At 35.9% G+C, this 20,583-nt stretch overlaps 1 protein-coding gene across 2 annotated transcripts in view; it reads right to left on the minus strand.

Annotated features, from left to right (window-relative positions):
- TMPRSS11E (transmembrane serine protease 11E) overlaps nucleotides 1-20,583 on the minus strand; it is a 50,813-nt gene that overhangs the window by 10,020 nt on the left and 20,210 nt on the right. For both annotated transcript variants that reach the window (XM_019928087.3, XM_019928086.3), the window contains exons 2-6: nucleotides 18,890-19,014; nucleotides 14,191-14,309; nucleotides 11,948-12,015; nucleotides 8,307-8,470; nucleotides 387-425 (exon numbers count right to left, since the gene is read on the minus strand). In XM_019928087.3, the coding sequence (XP_019783646.2) occupies nucleotides 387-425; nucleotides 8,307-8,470; nucleotides 11,948-12,015; nucleotides 14,191-14,309; nucleotides 18,890-19,014 (515 nt within the window). The remainder of the gene's footprint in view (nucleotides 1-386; nucleotides 426-8,306; nucleotides 8,471-11,947; nucleotides 12,016-14,190; nucleotides 14,310-18,889; nucleotides 19,015-20,583) is intronic.

The following is a 20,583-nucleotide window of genomic DNA, read 5'->3' on the forward strand; positions in this document are numbered from 1 at the left end:
TTTAGTGTAGAGTAACACTAAATTTCTGCCTCTAGCTGACAAATAGCAACATACAGATTACTTTTGTATAATCTTTAGAAAATGTTCATGAGAGTATATTGTAGATATCTGCAATCAGAACATTGAGAAGTATTTTTGCCTTTTCTTTAACAACTGTACTATCTTCCACTACACATCTGCCACAAGCCCCATACACCCATTCCAAAGTCCTCCCAGTTTTTATCCTTTTGCAATAAAATGTGCCTCAGAAATAAGATAAAATACCATGAGCTGTGCACAGATCAAACTTTGTTCTGACCCTATAATACCAACAAAGTAAGCCTAAATAATCCAGAGTTAAATTTTTCATTCAGGTAATGCAATTTTAATAAATATATTAAACTTACAATTGTTTAGAAAGTTGTCTGTTTCTGTCTCGTTGATTTCTGAAACACACAGAAATGGTGAATAGAACAGGGTCTGCACATCAGAATTTCATAATGCCTCTGAGTACTTCAAATACTAAAGGTTGCTCAATTCCATTATCGGATAGTATCTCTATGTTGTTAAAAAAAAGCAACACAGGGCTTCCCTGGTGGCGCAGTGGTTGAGAGTCCGCCTGCCGATGCAGGGGACACGGGTTCGTGCCCTGGTCTGGGAGGATCCCACATGCTGTGGAGCGGCTGGGCCCGTGAGCCATGGCCGCTGGGCCTGCGCGTCTGGAGCCTGTGCTCCGCAACGGGAAAAAAAAAAAAGCAACACAGTTAGTTTATCATAGATAGAATACGTTCATTGTCTTGGGGAGAAGGGAGATTTGAACAGTGTTTCTTAAACTTTAGTGTGGCTAAAAGTCACCTAGAGAGCATCTTTATACTGTAAATTCCTGTTCCTCTTCCCAGTGATTCTGACTCAGTAGCTTTGTGCTGAAACCCAGGAATCTGAATTTTATAGCCGGAAATAAGATGCAGGTAGTTCAGCCTTTTGCGTGGGACATACTATTCTAAACCAGAGTATTGATTCCCCAGATGCGATAGTATTTTTATTGACCATTATTTCAGATTTTTTTTTTTTTTTACCAAACTCATAGGCATAGTTCCATCTGTATAACATATTCCAGTGGCCATAAATTTGTCCTTATTCCCATTTAAAAGCAAATGTTATCCTTTTCCAGGTCTTCTTTCTGCTGAAGTTTTAGCAAGACAGTTTGCCCTCAAATTGTCATTCAACTCTAGCCAGTGGCTCCTTAGTTTGTTGACTTGTCAACAATCAGGCCCTAATCCTATCCAAACACTAAACCAACCGACAGATACATAAAACTTTAAGAACTCAAATTTCCTGACTCAGTAGATTTCCAATGGCCCAACCTATTTTCTTAGAACCTGGTAAGATGGGAGTTCTAAATGCAAAAAATTTTAAAGTTAATTTTTCTTTTAGTATTTAATAATATTGATTTACCAAAAAAAAAATCTGTATTCTTGAGAGGCTTCTTTCTGACTTTCTCTGTTCTGGCTATATTTGGGGAAAATGACAAAAATGAGGAAGAAGTGACCATGTATTCTCAGTAAATAAAACACCACCACTAGTCTCCCTATTTCAATAACCTGTTCTCTATTTCAAGCTTTTCCTAGAGAAAATTCTGGCTTTGCATTTTTTTTAATTGGAGTATATTTTCTTTACAATGTTGTATTAGTTTCTGCTGTACAGTGACGTGAATCAGCTATATGTATACATATATCCCCTCCCTCTTAGACCTCCCTCACACCCCACTCACCCCACATCCCACCCATCTAGGTCATCACAGAGCACTGAGCTTTCTGTGCTTTATAGCATGTTTCTACTAGCTATTTTACACATGGTAGTGTACATATGTCAATCCTAATCTCTCAGTTCGTCCCACCCTCCCCTTCCCTACCTGTGTCTACATATCTGTTCTGTACATCTATGTTTCTATTCCTGCCCTGCATATAGGTTCATCTGTACCATTTTTCTAGATTCCACATATATACGTTAATATACAATACTTGTTTTTATCTTTCTAGCTTACTTCACTCTGTATGAAAGACTCTAGGTCATCCACATCTCTACAAATGACCCAATTTCATTCCTTTTTATGGCTGAGAAATATTCCATTGTACATATGTACCACACCTTCTTTACCCATTCATCTGTCATTGGACATTTAGGTTGTTTCCATGTCCTGCCTATTGTAAATAGTGCTGCAGTGAACATTGGGGTACATGTGTCTTTTTGCATTATGGTTTTCTCAGGGTATATGCCCAGTACTAGAACTGCTGGGTCATATGGTAGCTCTATTTTTAGTTTTTAAAGGAACCTCCATACTGTTCTCCATAGTGGCTGTATCAATTTACATTCCCATCAACAGTGCAAGAGGGCTCCCTTTTCTCCACACCCTCTCCAGCATTTATTGTTTGTATATTTTGTGATGATGGCCATTGTGACTAGTGTGAGGTGATACCTCATTGTAGTTTTGATGTGCATTTCTCTAATAATTAGTGATGTTGAGCATCTTTTCATGTGCCTCACTGCTATCTGTATGTCTTCTTTGGTGAAATGTCTATTTAGGTCTTCTGCCCATTTTTAGATTGGGTTGTTTGTTTTTTTTGATTTGAGCTCCATGAGCTGTTTGTATATTTGGGAGATTAATCCTTTGTCTGTTGCTTCATTTGCAAATATTTTCTCCCATTCTGAGGGTTGTCTTTTTGTCTTGTTTATGGTTTCCTTTGCTGTGCAAAAGCTTTGAAGTTTCATTAGTCCCATTTGTTTATTTTTGTTTTTATTTCCATTACTCAAGGAGGTGGTTCAAAAAAGGTCTTGCTGTGGTTTATGTCAAAGAGTGTTTTTCCTATGTTTTCCTCCAAGAGTTTTAGAGTCTCCAGTCTTATATTTAGGTCTTTAATCCATTTTGGGTTTATTTTTGTGTATGGTGTTAAGGAGTGTTCTAATTTCATTCTTTTACATGTAGCTGTCCAGTTTTCCCAACACCACTTATTGAAGAGGCTGTCTTTTCTCCATTGTATGTTCTTGCTTCCTTCATCATAAATTAGATAACTATATGTGCATGGGTCTATCTCTGGGCTTTCTATCCTGTACCATTGATCTATATTTCTGTTTTTGTGCCAGTACCATCCTGTCTTGATTACTATAGCTTTGTAGTATAGTTTGAAGTCAGGGAGCCTGATACCTCCAGCTCAGTTTTTCTTTCTCAAGATTGCTTTGGGGTCTTTTGTGCTTCCATATAAATTGTAAAACTTTTTCTTCTAATTCTGTGAAGAATGCCATTGGTAATTTGATATGGATTGCACTGAATCTGTAGATTGCTTTGGGTAGTATAGGTATTTTCACAATATTGATTCTTCCAATCCAAGAACATGGTATATTTCTCCATCTGTTTATGTTATCTTTGATTTCTTTCATCATTGTTTTATAGTTTTCTGAGTACAGACAGGTCTTTTGCCTCCTTAGGTAGGTTTATTTCTAGGTATTTTATTCTTTTTGTTGCAATGGTAAATGAGATTGTTTCTTTAATTTTTCTTTATTATCTTTTGTGGTTCGTGTATAGGAATGCAAGAGATTTCTGTGCATTAATTTTGTGTCCTGTAGCCTTACCAAATTCATCAATTAGTTCTAGTAGTTTTCTGGTGGCATCTTTAGGATTTTCTATGTATAGTATCATGACGTGCAAACAGTGACAGTTTTACTTCTTCTTTTCTGATTTGGATTCCTTTTATTTCTTTTTCTTCTCTGATTGCCATGGCTAGGACTTCCAAGACTATGTTGAATAATAATGGCAAGAACGGACACCCTGGTCTTCTTCCTGATCTTAGAGGAAATGCTTTCAGTTTTTCACCATTGAGAATATTTGCTGCGGCTTTGTCATATATGGCCTTTATTATGTTGAGGTAGGTTTCTTCTTTGCCCATTCTGGAGAGTTTTTATCATAAATGTGCATTGAATTTTGTCAAAAGCTTTTTCTGCATCTATTGAGATGATTATATGGTTTTTATTCTTCAATTTGTTAATATGGTGTATCACATTGATTGATTTGTGTATCATGAAGAATCCTTGCATCCCTGGGCTAAATCCCATTTGATCATGGTGTATGATCCTTTTAATGTGTTGTTGGATTCTGTTTGCTAGTATTTTGTTGAGGATTTTTACATCTATATTCATCAGTGATATTGGTCTGTAATTTTCTTTTTTTGTAGTATCTTTGTCTGGTTTTGGTATCAGGGTGATGGTGGCCTCATAGAATGAATTTGAGGGTGTTCCTCCCTCTACAACTTTTTGGAAGAGTTTGAGAAGGATGGTGTTATCTCTTCTCTAAATGTTTGATAGAATTCGACTGTAAAGGCATCTGGTCCTGGACTTTTGTTTGTTGGAAGATTTTTAATCACAGTTTCAATTTCATTACTTGTGATAGGTCGTTTATATTTTCTAATTCTTCCTGGTTCAGTCTTGGAAAATTGTACCTTTCTAAGAATTTGTCCACCTCTTTGAGGTTGTCCATTTTATTGGCATATAGTTGTTTGTAGTGTTCTCTTATAATCCTTTGTATTTCTGTGGTGTCAGTTGTAATTTCTCCTTTTTCGTTTCTAATTTTATTGATTTGAGTCCTCTCCTTTTTTTTCTTGATGAGTCTGGCTAAAGGTTTATCAATTTTGTTTATCTTCTCAAAGAACCAACTTTTAATTTTATTGATCTTTGCTATTGTTTTATTCATTTCTATTTCATTTATTTCTGCTCTGATCTTTATGATTACTTTCCTTCTACTGTTTGGGTTTTCTTTGTTCTTCTTTCTCTAGTTGCTTTAGGTGTAAGATTAGATTGTTTGTTTGAGATTTTTCTTGTTTCTTGACGTAGCACTGTATAGCTATAAACTTTCCTCTTGCTACATCCCACAGGTTTGGGTCATTGTGTTTTCATTGTCATTTGTTTGTAGGTATTTTTTTATTTCCTCTTTGATTTCTTCAGTGATCTCTTGATTATTTAGTGACATATTTTTTAGCCTCTATGTGTTTGTTTTTTTACAGTTTCTTTTCCAGTAATTGATTTCTAATCTCATAGCATTTTGGTTGGAAAAGGTGCTTGATACAATTTCAATTTTCTTAAATTTTCCACTGCTTGTTTTGTGACCCAAGATGTGATCTATCCTGGAGAATGTTCCATGCGCACTTCAGAAGAAAGAGTATTCTGCCACTTTCGGGTGGAATGTCCTATAAATATCAATTAAATCTATCTGGTCTATTGTATTATTTAACAAGACTCATATATATTCTGTCTACAAGAGACCCATTTCAGACCTAGGGACACATACAGACTGAAAGTGAGGGGATGAAAAAAGATATTCCATGCAAATGGAAATCAAAAGAAAGCTGGAGTAACAATACTCACATCAGATAAAATAGACTTTAAAATAAAGACTGTTACAAGAGATAAGGAAGGACACTACATAATTATCAAGGGATCAATCCAAGAAGAAGATATAACAGTTATAAATATTTATGCATCCAACATAGGGGCACCTCAATACATAAGGCAAATGCTAACAACAATAAAAGGGGAAATTGACAGTAACACAATAATAGTAGGGGACTTTAACACCCCACTTACACTATGGACAGATCATCCAAACAGAAAATAAATATGGAAACACAAGCTTTAAATGGCTTTGCATGTTGATACTGTTAAAAAAAGAAGTAAGGAGACTCAAAATAGAGTGACTTGTTGTAAGTCCTATATCAGCAAACTACCTAATACCTAGCCTAATTGCAGTTTCAGCATGTCTCAGGAATGTGACCTTTAATCAGTCAATCTGGAATTACCTGGTTGGCACCAGTGAAGTAATCTGTCTGATAGACCCCACCTACTCCCAAATGAAGTTGCCATTTCATGACACAGTCCACTCTGTTAGAAAGCTTCCTTGTCTCACCTCCTTCTGGCTATAAAAATCTTCCGTTTTGTACAGCTCCTCAGAGCTCCTATCTATCTGCTAAGGCGGAATGCTGCACAATTTGTGAATCATTAAATAAAGACAATTAGATCTTTAAATTTATTTAGTTGAATTTCTTTTTTTTTTTCATACAATACTACTAACAGGGCTGACTTCATGAGTGTGTGACTTGTGTATCTGCACTGAGTCCTGCTCTCAGCATGACATCTCACTTGGTTTAATGTTCACTGTCTTGAAATTCATAATAATTTTATCTCATAACATGTTTGGAAGTGAATTTTGACAGGATAATAGAGATGGCATGGGCAGAGGAGATATACACAATAGGTGTGCCCATGGATTCTTGCTACCCCATTTGTATATATCATGCACAATATCCTAAGAACTAAGAATTCCAGTGGACCCACAATGTTTAGCATACTCAAAGTGAGTATAAGTGTGTGATGTCTACCACTGTGTAAGCAGAGGGCAGTGACAGTCTCAGGAGGCTGTTTTCTGTTTGAACCAGAACTTGCTTAGAACATAAAAGAAGGCAATGGCATTCTAATAAACATGAATGACTAAGGGACCCTCTCATATCCTTTCTTGCTCCTGTTGTTTCTCCTGTAGTATTAGCCAACAGCTTCAGCTGAAAATAATGACATATAAGGATATTTTGGTTCTTCCTCACATAAGCTGAAGGTAGAGAGCATTGGTAAAATGTGCCTGTATCAAGAAGGGAAATAAAAAATGTTGAGCTAGACTTCTGTAGTGTTTCCATTGCATGGAACCAAAATACATGCATGGATGAGCTATGAAATACAGTTGTATAATTTTCATGATTCCAAATAAAAGTTAAATGCTTTTATATTTACATTTGAAATTGACATTTCACAATATAAAGGTGAACAGCAAAACTCATGCTAGTAATTTAAAGTTTGGATTTTTTTCACTTAGAAATCATTAATTAACAAGTAAAAATGCCATGATAAGTCGAGAGAGACCATGAAAGAAAGCAAAGTCTTATATCTTAGTACCTTTAACAGCATTGTTTAATTGCTTTTCAAAGAGTCCTACACTTTCACTTTGCACTGGGCCCGACAAATTACATAGCTGGCCCTGACAAGTGAGCCTCCTTTTCTAAGCAAGTAGAGGGGCTGACCACCAGGTTAGGCCTCTAGTTACATCTGTCAGCTTTTATATCAGCACTTGTATTCATTCTTTCTACTTGTCCCCTATTCTGTAGTTTCTAGTGCTGCCATATCCAATATTCTATTCACTAGCCACATGCGCCTAGTGAGCTCTTGAGATGTGACTGAAATGCGCTGTAAATATAAAATATACAATAGATTTCAAAGACTTATTACAAAAAAAAATCTCACGAGTAATATTTACATGGGCTATTTGTCAATATAAATTACATTGTGAATACAATGTAAATTACATTAGCATTTCAACCAGTAGTCAGTTATTGGACTACTTGTTGAAATAGTACTACTTTGGATATATTGGGTTAAATATATAAATTATTTAAATACATTTCACATGTTTACTCTTACTTTTTTAATGTGCCTACTAGAAAGTTTAAGATCCTACATGTGGCTGGCACACTATTTCCACAGACTAGCATTGTTCTATAGCACATGACTTAGCTTTAACCAGTCTTTTATTTTCCCTAAGGATCTCCTATTTTTGTACTTTCTAGTAATGAGGACCTATCACTGTCTATCTTGTCCCCCTGCCCTGACAAAAACAAAAACCTCAGATTTTTCAAATTAGTTGTAAAATATACCAAAAATAATTTATACCAGAAACTAAATTATAAACTTTTCATCAGTAAAGGGCCTAAGTAAAAAAGCTAAAACAAAAACCTCAGATTTTTCAAATTAGTTGTAAAATGTACCAAAAATAATTTATACCAGAAACTAAATTATAAACTTTTCATCAGTAAAGGGCCTAAGTAAAGAAGCTAATGACATTTGAAAGCAAATATGTGGATGGCATGAACCTTTCCATCCATCATACTCAGAACATAAAAAGTAAGCAACAAGAAAAAGAAGAGGAATAAACGCACAAAGCCACTTTCTCCATTTATCATTGGATTCTATAGCTAAAGTGTAAGCCCCAACATAGAAAAAGAACACAGGCTCAGGGGTTAATGACAGACTTGCATGGGTGGTGTAAGTTTAAGGTAGTATTAAAAAATTTTAAACTTCATTAGAACCAATTTAGTCCAAAAGAAATATTCTGTTGGTGGCAAGATCCCTACAATGAAAGACATCCAAAAACGTTTTAAAAAATCAGTGCCCAAGACCAAACTTAACATGGAGCTATTCTATGTAAGAGAATTGAACTACATAATAGGAAATAAACTTACTTTTAATTTCAACAAGTTCAGGATGGAATTTAGGGTGTCCTACAGCATCTTGCAGCTTTTTATGTAGAACATGTTGAATAATTTTATTTACGGTTTCAGGATCCTCAGAAGAGGGAAATCTAAAAATCAGCAGCATATGAGCCAATACTCCATGTTCCTCTTGACTATGGACCAAAAAGGAAAAAAAAAAAAAAAAGAGAAAGATGGTTTTTAAAGATAAAGTTCCAAATAAGATTTATGGTAATATCAAACTATTTTTTTCTTTATCATTCATTTGAAGCACAAACACAAACACAAAACAAATCCATAAATGCAATTTTAAAAGTTTTAATTTGTTTTCTTCTGTACTCCTATTGCTTGTCATATATAGAACTCCCATCTCAGCCTCTCTGATAAGCAACTAGTATGCTCATGATCTCCCTTACCACCATAGGATCTAGTTAAATACTTGGGTTATTAATATAAAAAATAATTCTCTTGTCAACAATTCAAAATTATCAAATAAAATGTATGGTAAATATGAAATCAACTCTGCCTTTGGCTTTCAGGCTTAATTTCCAGTGGCTTAAGTAAATCCAGTGATTTCTCCTAAGCAGCCTTCAGGCTATCCTAAACAACTCCCAATCCTAAGGACATTAGAAAGCTTGAGCAAGTTGTTTTGACTTCACGTGATTATATTTCCAAGATAGAGTGTTCACTAGCTTTAGCATTATTTGAATGAATTACTACTTTGGAATCATCCTTTATTTATTTTTTTGGAATCATCCTTGACTACACTTTCATTCTCTGTCAGTTACTCTACCCCTTCTTTTCAAATGCAATCAGTTCCCTTTTAGTCTGGGTGCAATAAGCTGCCTCAGTGCTGGGCCCTGGGATGGGTGAGCCTAAGTGCATGGGCCCTTTAAGAGCCATCTCCCAGATGGCTACAGTTTTGTGGTTCTCAGAACTCAAGCACTGTTTATTTTCAAAGTTAGATGTTTTGGAGGCTCATCTCTCAGGTGCACATCCTAAAAGTTGAGGTGCCTGATATGGGGTTCGAACCCTTCAGTCACCAGGGAGAATCTCTGGGTTTTGAGTTTTCTTCTGGTGTGGATTGCTCTGCGGGGGTGGAGTTTATGACAAAATTGTGTCCCATTGTCTCCAGCCTGCTTCAATGTGGTTTTCTTCTCATTTGCCCAATGTGTAGTATTTACTCAGCCAACTTTTTTTTTTTTTAAGGGAAAATTGTTTCTTATGTAGCTGCAGACTCAGTGTGTCCATGGGAGAAGGTGAGTTTAGTTCTTCCTACTTCACCATCTTGAACCAGAACCCCAAACAATTTTACTCCTCACTGTATACTGCATCAACTCCTATGCTCCCAAACTGTAAGTGTGAATATAAATTAGAATCTCATTTTTGGAAGGCAGTTTATCTGTTATAAATTTGACTATCCATCTTCTTTGATGCAGCATTTCTGCTTTTAGAAGTTTAATTTTCAAATACACTCTTTTGTGTGCAAGGAGATACGTACACATATGTTGTCATAACCTTATTTTTAAATCAGAAAAATATGTAACAACGCAAGTGTTCATCAAAAGGGCATTGGCTAAATCAATCTTGACATATACTTGTAGTGAAATACTATACAGCCAGCTAAAGAATGAAATAGATCTATATGCAGTCATTGGGAAAATGTTAAATATAAGTTGTTAACAAAATGTATCATTTCTGGGTGTGAAATTATTGGAGAGGGGGCTTTCGCTTTCTATTTTTTGTAATACTGTGTTATTTGAATTTTATAAAATTTTCTATTGTTTTTGTAATCTGAAAAAAACAAATAGGACTTTAAAGAGATTATTGTTATATATCTTATCCCATTTCACTGCCTCAGCAACCCTATCATCTATTACTTACTCTTTCTTATTTATCTTAAACTATTCCTATACTGGCTGGCTAACAGAGACAAAAACAAACAAAACTCTCCCTCTATCCCAGCTATACAATTTATCTCACATCTTCATATCACAGAAAACCTTCTTAAATGGGTAAATTACATTCTGCCTCATATTTACTTCATTGCAGTCTGCATCCTCCCCTTCTGTTCCACTGAGTTGTTTCTCTGCTTGAACACTAATGACTTCCTCATTGACATTTCCAATGGATTCTTTCTAGTCACATTACTTGGCGTCTCAGGAGTCTTGTTGATGCTGACCACTCACTCCCTGAAACGTTCTGTTGTTAGCTTCAGTGGTGCCTCTCTTGTTTCTTCATTTTTCCTGCTCCTTCCCTATTTCCTAGGTTCCTATTTTTCTTCTATTTCCTTAAATACTGTCATTCTTCAAGCTTTCTTCATCATCCTTTTTTTTCTTGCATTACTCCTTTTCTGAGAAATTCTGTTGACACCCACACTTTCTAATACTTTGAGTTGATGTTGAGCAAATTTATGTCTTCAGCTCAGTTTCCATTTCCTCCCTTATGTCAGACGCATATTTCAGGCTCGTAAGTTCCCTTAATACCTCAAATCAACATCTCTAAGACTGACTTTATCTTTCCAACAAATTACACTTCTTCATATTGTAGTAACAGAAGAAAGAATGAGTAGCAAGATTTCTGGGATGAAGGCGTAAACAAAATAGAAAGTTATTTGGAAGACAGAATTGGTAGTTATTCATAAAGTGCAAGGGGCCCAGGAAAGGGAGGAGTGTGGGATGACTTCCAGTTTTCTCATTAGTGTGATTGGGTTTTTCTTGAGTTTAAGAATTTTCTGTGAAACCTCCATGTGGAGGTGTGCGTGGGCAGGCATATAGTTCTAAAAATCAGGACAACAGTTTAGACTGGAAATAGAAACTTGGGTTTCAATAGCACATGAAACCATGTTGTGGGTGGATGAAGTCCCCTTGAGAGAGTGAAAATTTAAGAACTGGAGAAGCAGATCTAAGAAAAAGTAAAAATTCAAACACCAAACAGTATGGAATTTTCAGGAGTGAGCAAACTAACACCTCAGAGATGTCAACTAAGTAATAGACTGAGAAGTAACTTGGAGTTTTTGTCATTGAAATAATGTTGGAAATAGCTCTTGTTTTATTTTGAAAATAAAAATAATTTGTATTAAGACGATACATTACTTAAGATCCTCATATAGTATTTTGCTTAAAATGTTATGTTCTGGATTCTATTTATTGATGGTTGATGATCAGATCTGAGATCTTAAGTATTTGTAGAAAAAATGAGTGGAATGAAAGAAAGGAAAGAAAATTGGTAGGAAGGAGAACCAAGAGGAGAAGAAAAATCTCATCTACTACACTATTTTACATAGGACACTTATTTGCTATTAAACCGAGGGATGTGGCTTAGGTCCCTATTTGTGCTAATTAGCCATTCCAAAAAAACACACAAACAAACAAACAAAAAAACAGTTCTATAACATAGCCACCAATAACACTTCTGTCCCTCAAAATCATCTTGCAAATGCCTTGTTTTGAATTTAAAGACTGAGTAAGGCACATTGTAACCCATGACTTATACAGAGCAGGTACCAAATTAACGTCTGTTGAATTGAATTATATCATATCATTAACACTTCAGACAGTATTTATTACTGACCAGGTTAACAGCTTTAGCTTTAAATTATATTCAGAAGTCAGCATTTTAGATCCACATACCTGAACTTGATAATGTGAGACTTGACAAATGCTTGCCTCAATGAAGATTTATGAAATGCATTATTCACCTGTTCCAAAAATATTCAAAATACGTCAGCAAGGATAATTTTCTGAAATTCTGCAAATTGATTCAAAGCTTAAAAACATTTTTAAAAAACTTAAAAACAAAACACATTGACTGACATTTCACAATGTGCTAAACTTGAGGAATCTCTTTTTGTATTCTACTCAGTGATTTCAACTGAACTCTGCCTTAGGAATTATAGGAACTGGGGAACCATAGTAGGGGGGCCAGGAGTGACATCTTCTATGTTACACTCAGAAAGAGACAAAAGAGAATAAACAGATTGGGTTTTGAAAAGTAAGAGTAAGCATCCACACCGTGAGATACAGATTTTTACAGTAGATAAACAAAGGAAGTGAAAAAGCTCTGTCAAGTGGTAGATCATAAAAATAAGGACAATCTATGACCACACCATCCTGAACATGCTGGATCTCATCTAATCTCAGAAGCTAAGCAGGGTCGGGCTTGATTAGTACTTGGAAGAGGGAAATGAATGCATAATGGTGTCACATGGTTCTCAAACCTGGTGAAAAAGTTACCAAATATCCTGTCTTAATCTGCACTCAATTCAGCACTCAAGATGCTCTTAGGAAGGCCCAGGTGAACTGGGGTACATAGCCTAATACCTCCTATAAGGTTTATTCTAATAGGGTGGAAGAATGTATTTTGTGGAGGTATTTCTTACTACTACAAATAAGAATTCTAGCCAACTTAAATTTTTAAATTAAAAGTCAAGATAAACACAGCAAGTGTTTCTTGTTTTCACTGTATGGATATTTACCAAATACAGATACTACAAGCTGGTAATTGACTGACAGAAACAATGAGCCTTTTTATTCTTTCTTACATTTTGTTTGACTTCTGAGTCTTTGTGCCCAAGGAAAGTTACTTCAATTATGAGACAAATCAGCACAATTCAAATGAGTTCTCTAATGACAGCATTCACTTGGAAATATTTATTTAAAGGTTTATTTTTCATCAAACAATTTCAAAATTATTAATTTTTAAGAGTGTTAGAGTCTTATTTATATTCCTATATATTTAAGTCAGTCTGGATCTTATAAAAATTTTAGAGAATGGCACAAAAAACAAGGAAAATAGTTGCATCTTTACTTGATCTCTTTAGTTCTATTTCCTTTCCTTTAATATATGTTATATTTTAAGAAGATATATATATATATATATATATATCCTAAAATATAGCTCCTTAAAAAGAGCTTATTTGATATTTCCCTGGTTTGGTGTTTACAAGTACAAATACAACCAGGATTTGACCCTCTCCTTAGCAAAGTATCCAAATCCTCAGGCTCCTAGTCTACCAGGCAGTTTCTAGGTGGGCCACTGCCATTCTGTTCTCACTCAGGATATTGGAACTGGAAGACAATTTGGAAATTTTCTAGTCTAGTGCCTTAATTTTCACATAAGAGAATTTTTCCAGAATGATAAAGAGATATGTCAATGACACATCACTGTCTAGTAAATGGTACTAGAACTAGGTGTCCCAACTCCTAGTTTAGGGTGCTTTCCATCACATCATTTCACTAATTACTTCACAGACTACCAGGAAAAGTCTAAATTATTCTCTAAGTAGTCTGACAATGAAGAGAAGTCATCACCCAGGCTCTTGCTCTTTTGGCCTATACTGCTAAATTTTCCACTATTTAAAATATTCAGTTCATTCCTCAGGATGAATGTTGATGCCCTAAGGATAAAGATGAATATCCAAGGATTTCCTATAGACTTATGTACCAAAAACTTGTCCAAGGTTGGATATTTTAAAATACTAAGATACTTCTCAAGTATGGGTCTGAATAGTTTCAATCTTGTGTCCTTTTGCTAAAGGTCTCTTTAGGAAATCAATGATACAACAACTGTATCTTGGGTCATCCTAACATTCTCAGAATTTCTAGACTCTGCTGATCAATACTGTAGCACTAGCTAAGGAAGGGTGAGTAGGAGGTACAAAAAGAAATGGCTAAAAGTCACTAGGTTTAGCCCTGTAAGGCATATTCCTCCAATTCATGTATCGTTAGTTTTGTCATATATCTCTCAGGTAGGGCCTCTCCCCATTTTGCAAGATATACAAGACCAGTTGAATGGATGTTTGAGAAGCTAGGATACTAAAAATTATGGTAAAAACTGATAGCAAATACCCTAGAAGTGGGAATAAAATGCTTACCATTGATTCAATTTTCTGGCTCATTTCTGTGAAATTTTCAGAAGCCTCTTTTCCAAACTCATATAGTTTGTCACTTGTAAATGACAATGTGCTATAGTAATTGTAGGTTGTCTTTTTATCTGCAAGGATAGAGGAAAAAACTCATCATACTTTTTATCAGATGTGTGTAAAGCATCATCATTTCCCCATTTGGTAGTTGCTAGACAGACTGAGACAGGAAACAGTGTAAAGCATCATCATTTCCCCATTTGGTAGTTGCTAGACAGACTGAGACAGGGAACAATGCTACCCTGGTCAACATATCCATCATCCTGTTCTGACCTTCATGGTTATCTCAAGATAAAAGACAACAACGTTCATCATCATAAGATTTAGAGTATAAAAGCCATATGAAATGCTTGGTGTTCCTGTAGGCTAATTAGTCATGTGTTATCCATTCCTGAATAAGCCACAAGAAGCAGTAAGTCACACCATCTGAGCATATCAACAGGAATAGATTCGGAAGCTTCCCAAGAGTAAATGCATTTTTATATTTTAAAAGTAGATTTCTTCCAATTCCATAAACTACACATCAATTCTTGCCATAGGGACTCTAGTGTAAGAATATTTATTTTGGATAAGGAGATGAGGGTAGGGATTAAAATGCTAGGAGCTCAGTATATAGAAGTTTAAGGAGGTAGAGTTGCCACTGGACATAACCCTCCAGAGACACTACTTAGTTTCACCTGGTTCCCTTGTCACTCTATTTATTTTCTCCCACCAGCCATAGGAATTGGTTTGTCTGTTTCTTTAGCCATTGTCTCCACTTTCTGCATCCAGTTCAAGCAGCCCATGTTTTTGGTCTGCTGAAGAATTAGTGCAACAATTCAAGCTTTTCCTCTACCCTCCTGTACATGAAGCAAGCACAGAGCTCAGAAGATTCATTCCATGAATATTCAGTTGACTATCTTTTCTGTGAGAGACTCTGTGCCAAGCATCTGGAACATGATGGTTGCGTATGGTTATGATAGAAAAATGGAGTGTGCCTCATCAATCTCAGGTGCTCTCTTGCTTCTCATCCTTTCCCTCACTTAAACCCCAGAGGGAAAGGAAACTAACATTAGACACCTGTGTCCCAAGCATATTTGCATATCTCATTCAATTTAAAATAACTCCCATAAGAAAGTAGTATTATCCACATTTAACAGATAAGGTCTACCGTCTCAGAAGTGTAAATAAATTGCCCAACCTTAACATGACTTGGCCGGAAAAGACTGAACTGGGTTTCAAGCTAAGGTCTAATTCCCAAAGCACAAATTTTCATTATATATTGCTTCTTGGAGTGGAAAAAACCAAATACACTCACTGAGGCTATAGGAGAAATCTCTAGTTTTACATGAGAGTTATATAAGAAAAAAAAAAAAAAACTACCAGTAAATTCCAAAAGAATATTCTAGCCATCCAGAGGATTTGTTGGGACAGAAAGGGAAACCTCTGGTCAGACTCGGACAAGGCCTGGGGAGGGGTTGGTTATGCATAAAGGAGATGGATGACACTGAAAGGTCAGGGTCTCCTGAGCATTAGCCACTTAAGTGAGGGTCTAGGGAGGATTTGCCTTTCTCCCTCTCTTTCACTGAATGACCTTGCCCTTGCCCTGAGGACTGTTTGACCTGAAATGCAAGCAGATCACAATATACACAATTTCAAGTAACATTTTAAATTTATCTAAATATTGACCAATAGTTTACTTTAGGTCTAAAGTTGGGCCCAACATGTATCCGGAGAAAACCATAATTCAAAAAGATACACATACCCCAATGTTCATTGCAGTACTATTTGCAATAGCAATTGTGTTGTATTGTAAATTGTATTGTATTGTAAATTTACTGTTACAATACATGGAAGCAACCTAAATGTCCATTGACAGAGGAATGGATAAAGAAGAGGTGGTACATATACATAGTGGAATAAGAAAGCCATAAAAAAGAATGAAATAATGCCATTGGCAGTGACATGGATGGACCTAGAAATTGTCATACTGAGTGAAGTCAGACAAAGACAAATATCATATGATATTGCTTATATGTGGAATTTTAAATAATGGTACAAGTGAACCTATTTACAAAACAGAAATAGAGTCACAGATGTAGAAAACAAATTTATGGTTACCAAGGGGGAAATGGGGGGAGGGATAAATTGGGAGATTGGGATTGACATATACTCACTACTAGATATAAAATAGATAACTAATAAGAACCTACTGTATAGCACAGGGAACTCTATTCAATACTCTGTAATGACCTGTATGAGAATAGAATTTTAAAAAGTGGATATATGAATATGTATAACTGATTCACTTTGCTGTACGGCAGAAACTACACAACACTGTAAATCAACTATACTCCAATAAAAATTAATTAAAGAAATAAAGTTGGGCCCAAGATTCTGCATTTCTAACAAGCTCCTAGATGAGGCGGATGTTGCTGGTACCTAACCACATGTTGAATAGTAAGGTTCTAAAGAGGAGGAAAACATACTCTTCTACATCCTTAGACCCGTTTCTTTTCAGTTATTAGATTGAATTATTTGAAACTGCCATTTATATAGGTTAAAAATGGTCAAATATCAGCAATTTTATATGCTTCAACCAAATGAACAACTTATCTATAGTCAATATTTTAATTTGCCTGATAGACTCAAATAGGTTGCTAGGTGTCAAAACATATTTCCAGTTACCAGAATTATATGGCATGTGCAGTTGTTGAAAAATATTATTGAGAATATTAACAGAGAAGAAAAATAAGGATGAACATGAGTTTGCTGATAATTTTCTAACAGCTTTGTGATTCTATAACCTACAATGATGTTCATAATAGATTCACCTGCTGTCAGTCAAATCACAAAAGGGACAGAAATGCAGTCCCAAAGGCCACTGGATAAAAACTGAACACACAGTTCTATGCTGTCCTGGGTTTTATGCCAAAATGATGCAGTCCGATCACCTCCATCTTTATCTGCCTGTTTCTACAATAGATTTGTTTGGCTCAGTTTGGTTATCTAGGCATGCCAGCACCTAAATTCTCATGTGTTATATCTACTCTGTTCTTAGGTTATATCTCTAAACAAAAGACAGATCACAAATATGACAGTAACACATATCATAACAATTGCTGTTTATTCAGTTGTGGTGTGTGGGCAGTGAACGTTGTGTGTTCCATATTACTCAGCTTATCATCCCAACAATAGGGTACACAGGAACAGGTTACTGAAATCTTACCAGGTTTTTATTGTATGCATATGAGTAAGATTTGTAAGCCTTATAATACTTGGCTTGGGAAGAGGCAAAGGAGAAGTAGTAAGAACATTTTCTCTCACTGAATTAATAAGATCCCTAACATGACTAGGAATTCCTTGTTAAGTCAGACAAACCAAAATATGCCCCAAGAAAATATCGTAGGTATAATTCATTTATTTTTATCATTCAGTATTCAGTAAACATTAATTATCTAATATGTGCCTAATAAGTTCTTTAATAAGTTCTAGAAATATAAAAATGAGTAAAACATAGGTGTCCATGGAGAGGAATAATGATGCTTACAACATAATGGGACTTAATATATTCAGAATAGAACTGTAGAATTATAAAGTTATTTTAGCTATTCTTTTTATACTAAAAAAACATGCTCCAGAGAAATTATCAAAATACAGATAGTCCAAATTCAAAGAACTGCATGTGGGCAAATTCTACCCCCCCCCCAAAAAAAATCTTTGAATACTTTTTCTTTCAGGAATAATCCACCCTGTTTAGGAAATTGAGATTGGATTTGTGTCTGCTAGTAGAAGATAACCAGTTTACAGATCACCATCTCTCTTTACAAAAAAGCAACTGCTACAAATTCCCAATTCAATTAGAATCCAGTGATTAGCTTCTTTGGTTACAGGGTCTTGAACATCAAAGCATTATCTAGTCACTAAGGGAGATATTAAACAAATAGGTCAAAGTGGAGTCAACTAATTAAAACCTGAGACAGAGTAAGAAGGAAACTTCAGAAGGGTTGTTATGCCCTAGAAGAATAGTTCTGAAGTACCCTGGGGACCTTTCTAATAACATAGCAGTGTTCAGGGTTCATCTAGCAGGGAGGTACCTGATTACCACAGAGTGAACCTCTTTGTAATTAATATTCTCAGCATATCCTATCTCCTTTAATCACTTGCAATATATACCAAGATGATTTTAAAATGACGAATAGGCATTTATTCAACAATATATTACTATAAGCATTTTCCCGACTTACTAGTACAAAATAGAGCCTACTTCCCTATGATCCCTGATTGTACAATTTATTGAGCTGTCGGGATTTCAATGAGTTGGAGTTATTTTAAATCAAGATGATTGTCTTATGACCTCAAACAACCCCAAACATTGGACTGTAGCTTTCCTATGGCTTTCCCTTAATTAAGACTTGATTATTGCTGTTAATGAATATGAAAACTAGCATGCTATTCCCAGCAGGAAGCATTGCTACATCAAAGATAGAAGAAAGAATCCTCCTTGGCTTGTGAGGATTAAATGAGTAACAAGGCTGGTGAAGAGTTCTTTGTACGAGCTATGCAAACAAATTATAGAAATGAATGAATAAGCTTGAGGCAAATGGAAACAGGTATATAATCAGGAAATATTTGAGGTAAATCACTTGATGCCAGGGCAACCCATACTTACTGTATCTCACATAATGAACGATGAGTCCGATGCACACTGCCAGGACAATCAGGGATATAAAGGTGATGAGGCCAATAACCCAGGGCTCCAAACAAGCTCTCCTCCTGGCCCTCACCACAGCTGGCCTGAGAAAGAAAGCAAACGATGGATTATATTACAGTGCACACCCATACCCACTCCTTAGGTGAAGTAGATATTCCTGGGGAACTAATTCAGGACACTCAGTTAGAAGGAAGAGTACTGTTTTGTTTTAGAACACACCCTAATCCCTGGCTGCTGAAACCATTCCTGGCTCTGGTTGCTTGACCTTAGGCAGGTAATTTGACTTCTCTGTATCTCAGTTTCCTCATTCAAAAAATGAAGATGATAATGATAGTACCAATCTTATAGGATTATTGTAAGAATTAAATGAATTACTGTATGTAAAGTGCCTACAACAGTGCCTCGCATGTAGAAAGTTTGCTGAGCCAGCTATGTGCAAGATACCAAGTCGGGCACTTCCACTGTAGAATCTTAAATGGCCTATTATATATGTTACAGTTTGAACCATATTAGGTTGAGGGCAGAGTTTCTAATTCTATTCTCTTACTATTTTTCTGAAACAAACTTAGAAGATACACATAAGAGATAACCAGAGGTCTCTTCTAAAGAACCTGAGTGTTTGAGCTAATATTTACCTCTAAACTTCAGCAATGCTGCAGGAAATCCCTTCTGCATGAAACTTCCTCAACCTCTCCCATTTGTTCTGCCTTCAAAAATACATGTTACTGAAAAATGTTGATCAACCTGATTTTTGTTTGATTAGTAAAGTTGCCATTCCCTTGTGTTAAAATAGCTGCTAAACAAACTCAAAAGTTAGGGAAAATGAAATAAGTCAGAGTTGGCCAAGTTGTTTAAATACGATGCTGTTATTTTAAATTTCTTGAGGTATTTAGCACGTTGGTAGAATCAAGGCATGTGTTCTTATCTCCAGAGCAGTCTGGTACAAGAACTGAGGGAAAGGGAAGTGTTATCCTGAAGGAGCACCTGGGGTTGCTTCAGAATAAAGAGAATTCCAAGTCCAGCCCTTTCCTTACCAGCTTGGACAAGTTATTTAGACTCTGAATTAAGTTTGTCCATCTGTCAATAAGAGACAGCCTACCCATTCTGTTTAAAGCACATGGTTGACTGTGGGACCCAGAATGAGATCATGAATGTGAAAACTTCTTGGAAACTGTGAAGCATTTCACAGTAAATAATCGTTGCTTACAGAAATCAAGAGAACTCTGTTTCCTGATAATACAAGACCAGGAAGTGACATAATCATTCTGGTCCCTGGCATACCATCATCCCATCTTGGCTCTGTCTCAATGTCCTGTTTGGTGGGAACACTGTTGCAGAAGTCAACAGTTTCATCACTACATGACTCTGCCCTGCTGAAGTCACTGGAATGTAGTGGAAGGCTCCAGGGACTCTACTTGGTCTCCTCCCTTATTTCTGTGATATCCCCATGGGGCTGTAGCTGAGGAAACTATCTTTCTCTCCCCAATCTCTTCCATCTCCAGTTCTCCCTTGAGTGGGATTCCAAGCACCTGTTCCTACAATGACAATTACTGTAATATAAAAAGACTTCTCCACTTCTCTTCTGCACACTTCTTACGTGAAAACATGCGTAAGAAACTTATAAATTGACTCCTGTTCCTTCATCCCTGAAT

This window comes from Tursiops truncatus, chromosome 5 (assembly GCF_011762595.2).
Source record: "Tursiops truncatus isolate mTurTru1 chromosome 5, mTurTru1.mat.Y, whole genome shotgun sequence".
Lineage (NCBI taxonomy): Eukaryota > Metazoa > Chordata > Mammalia > Artiodactyla > Delphinidae > Tursiops > Tursiops truncatus.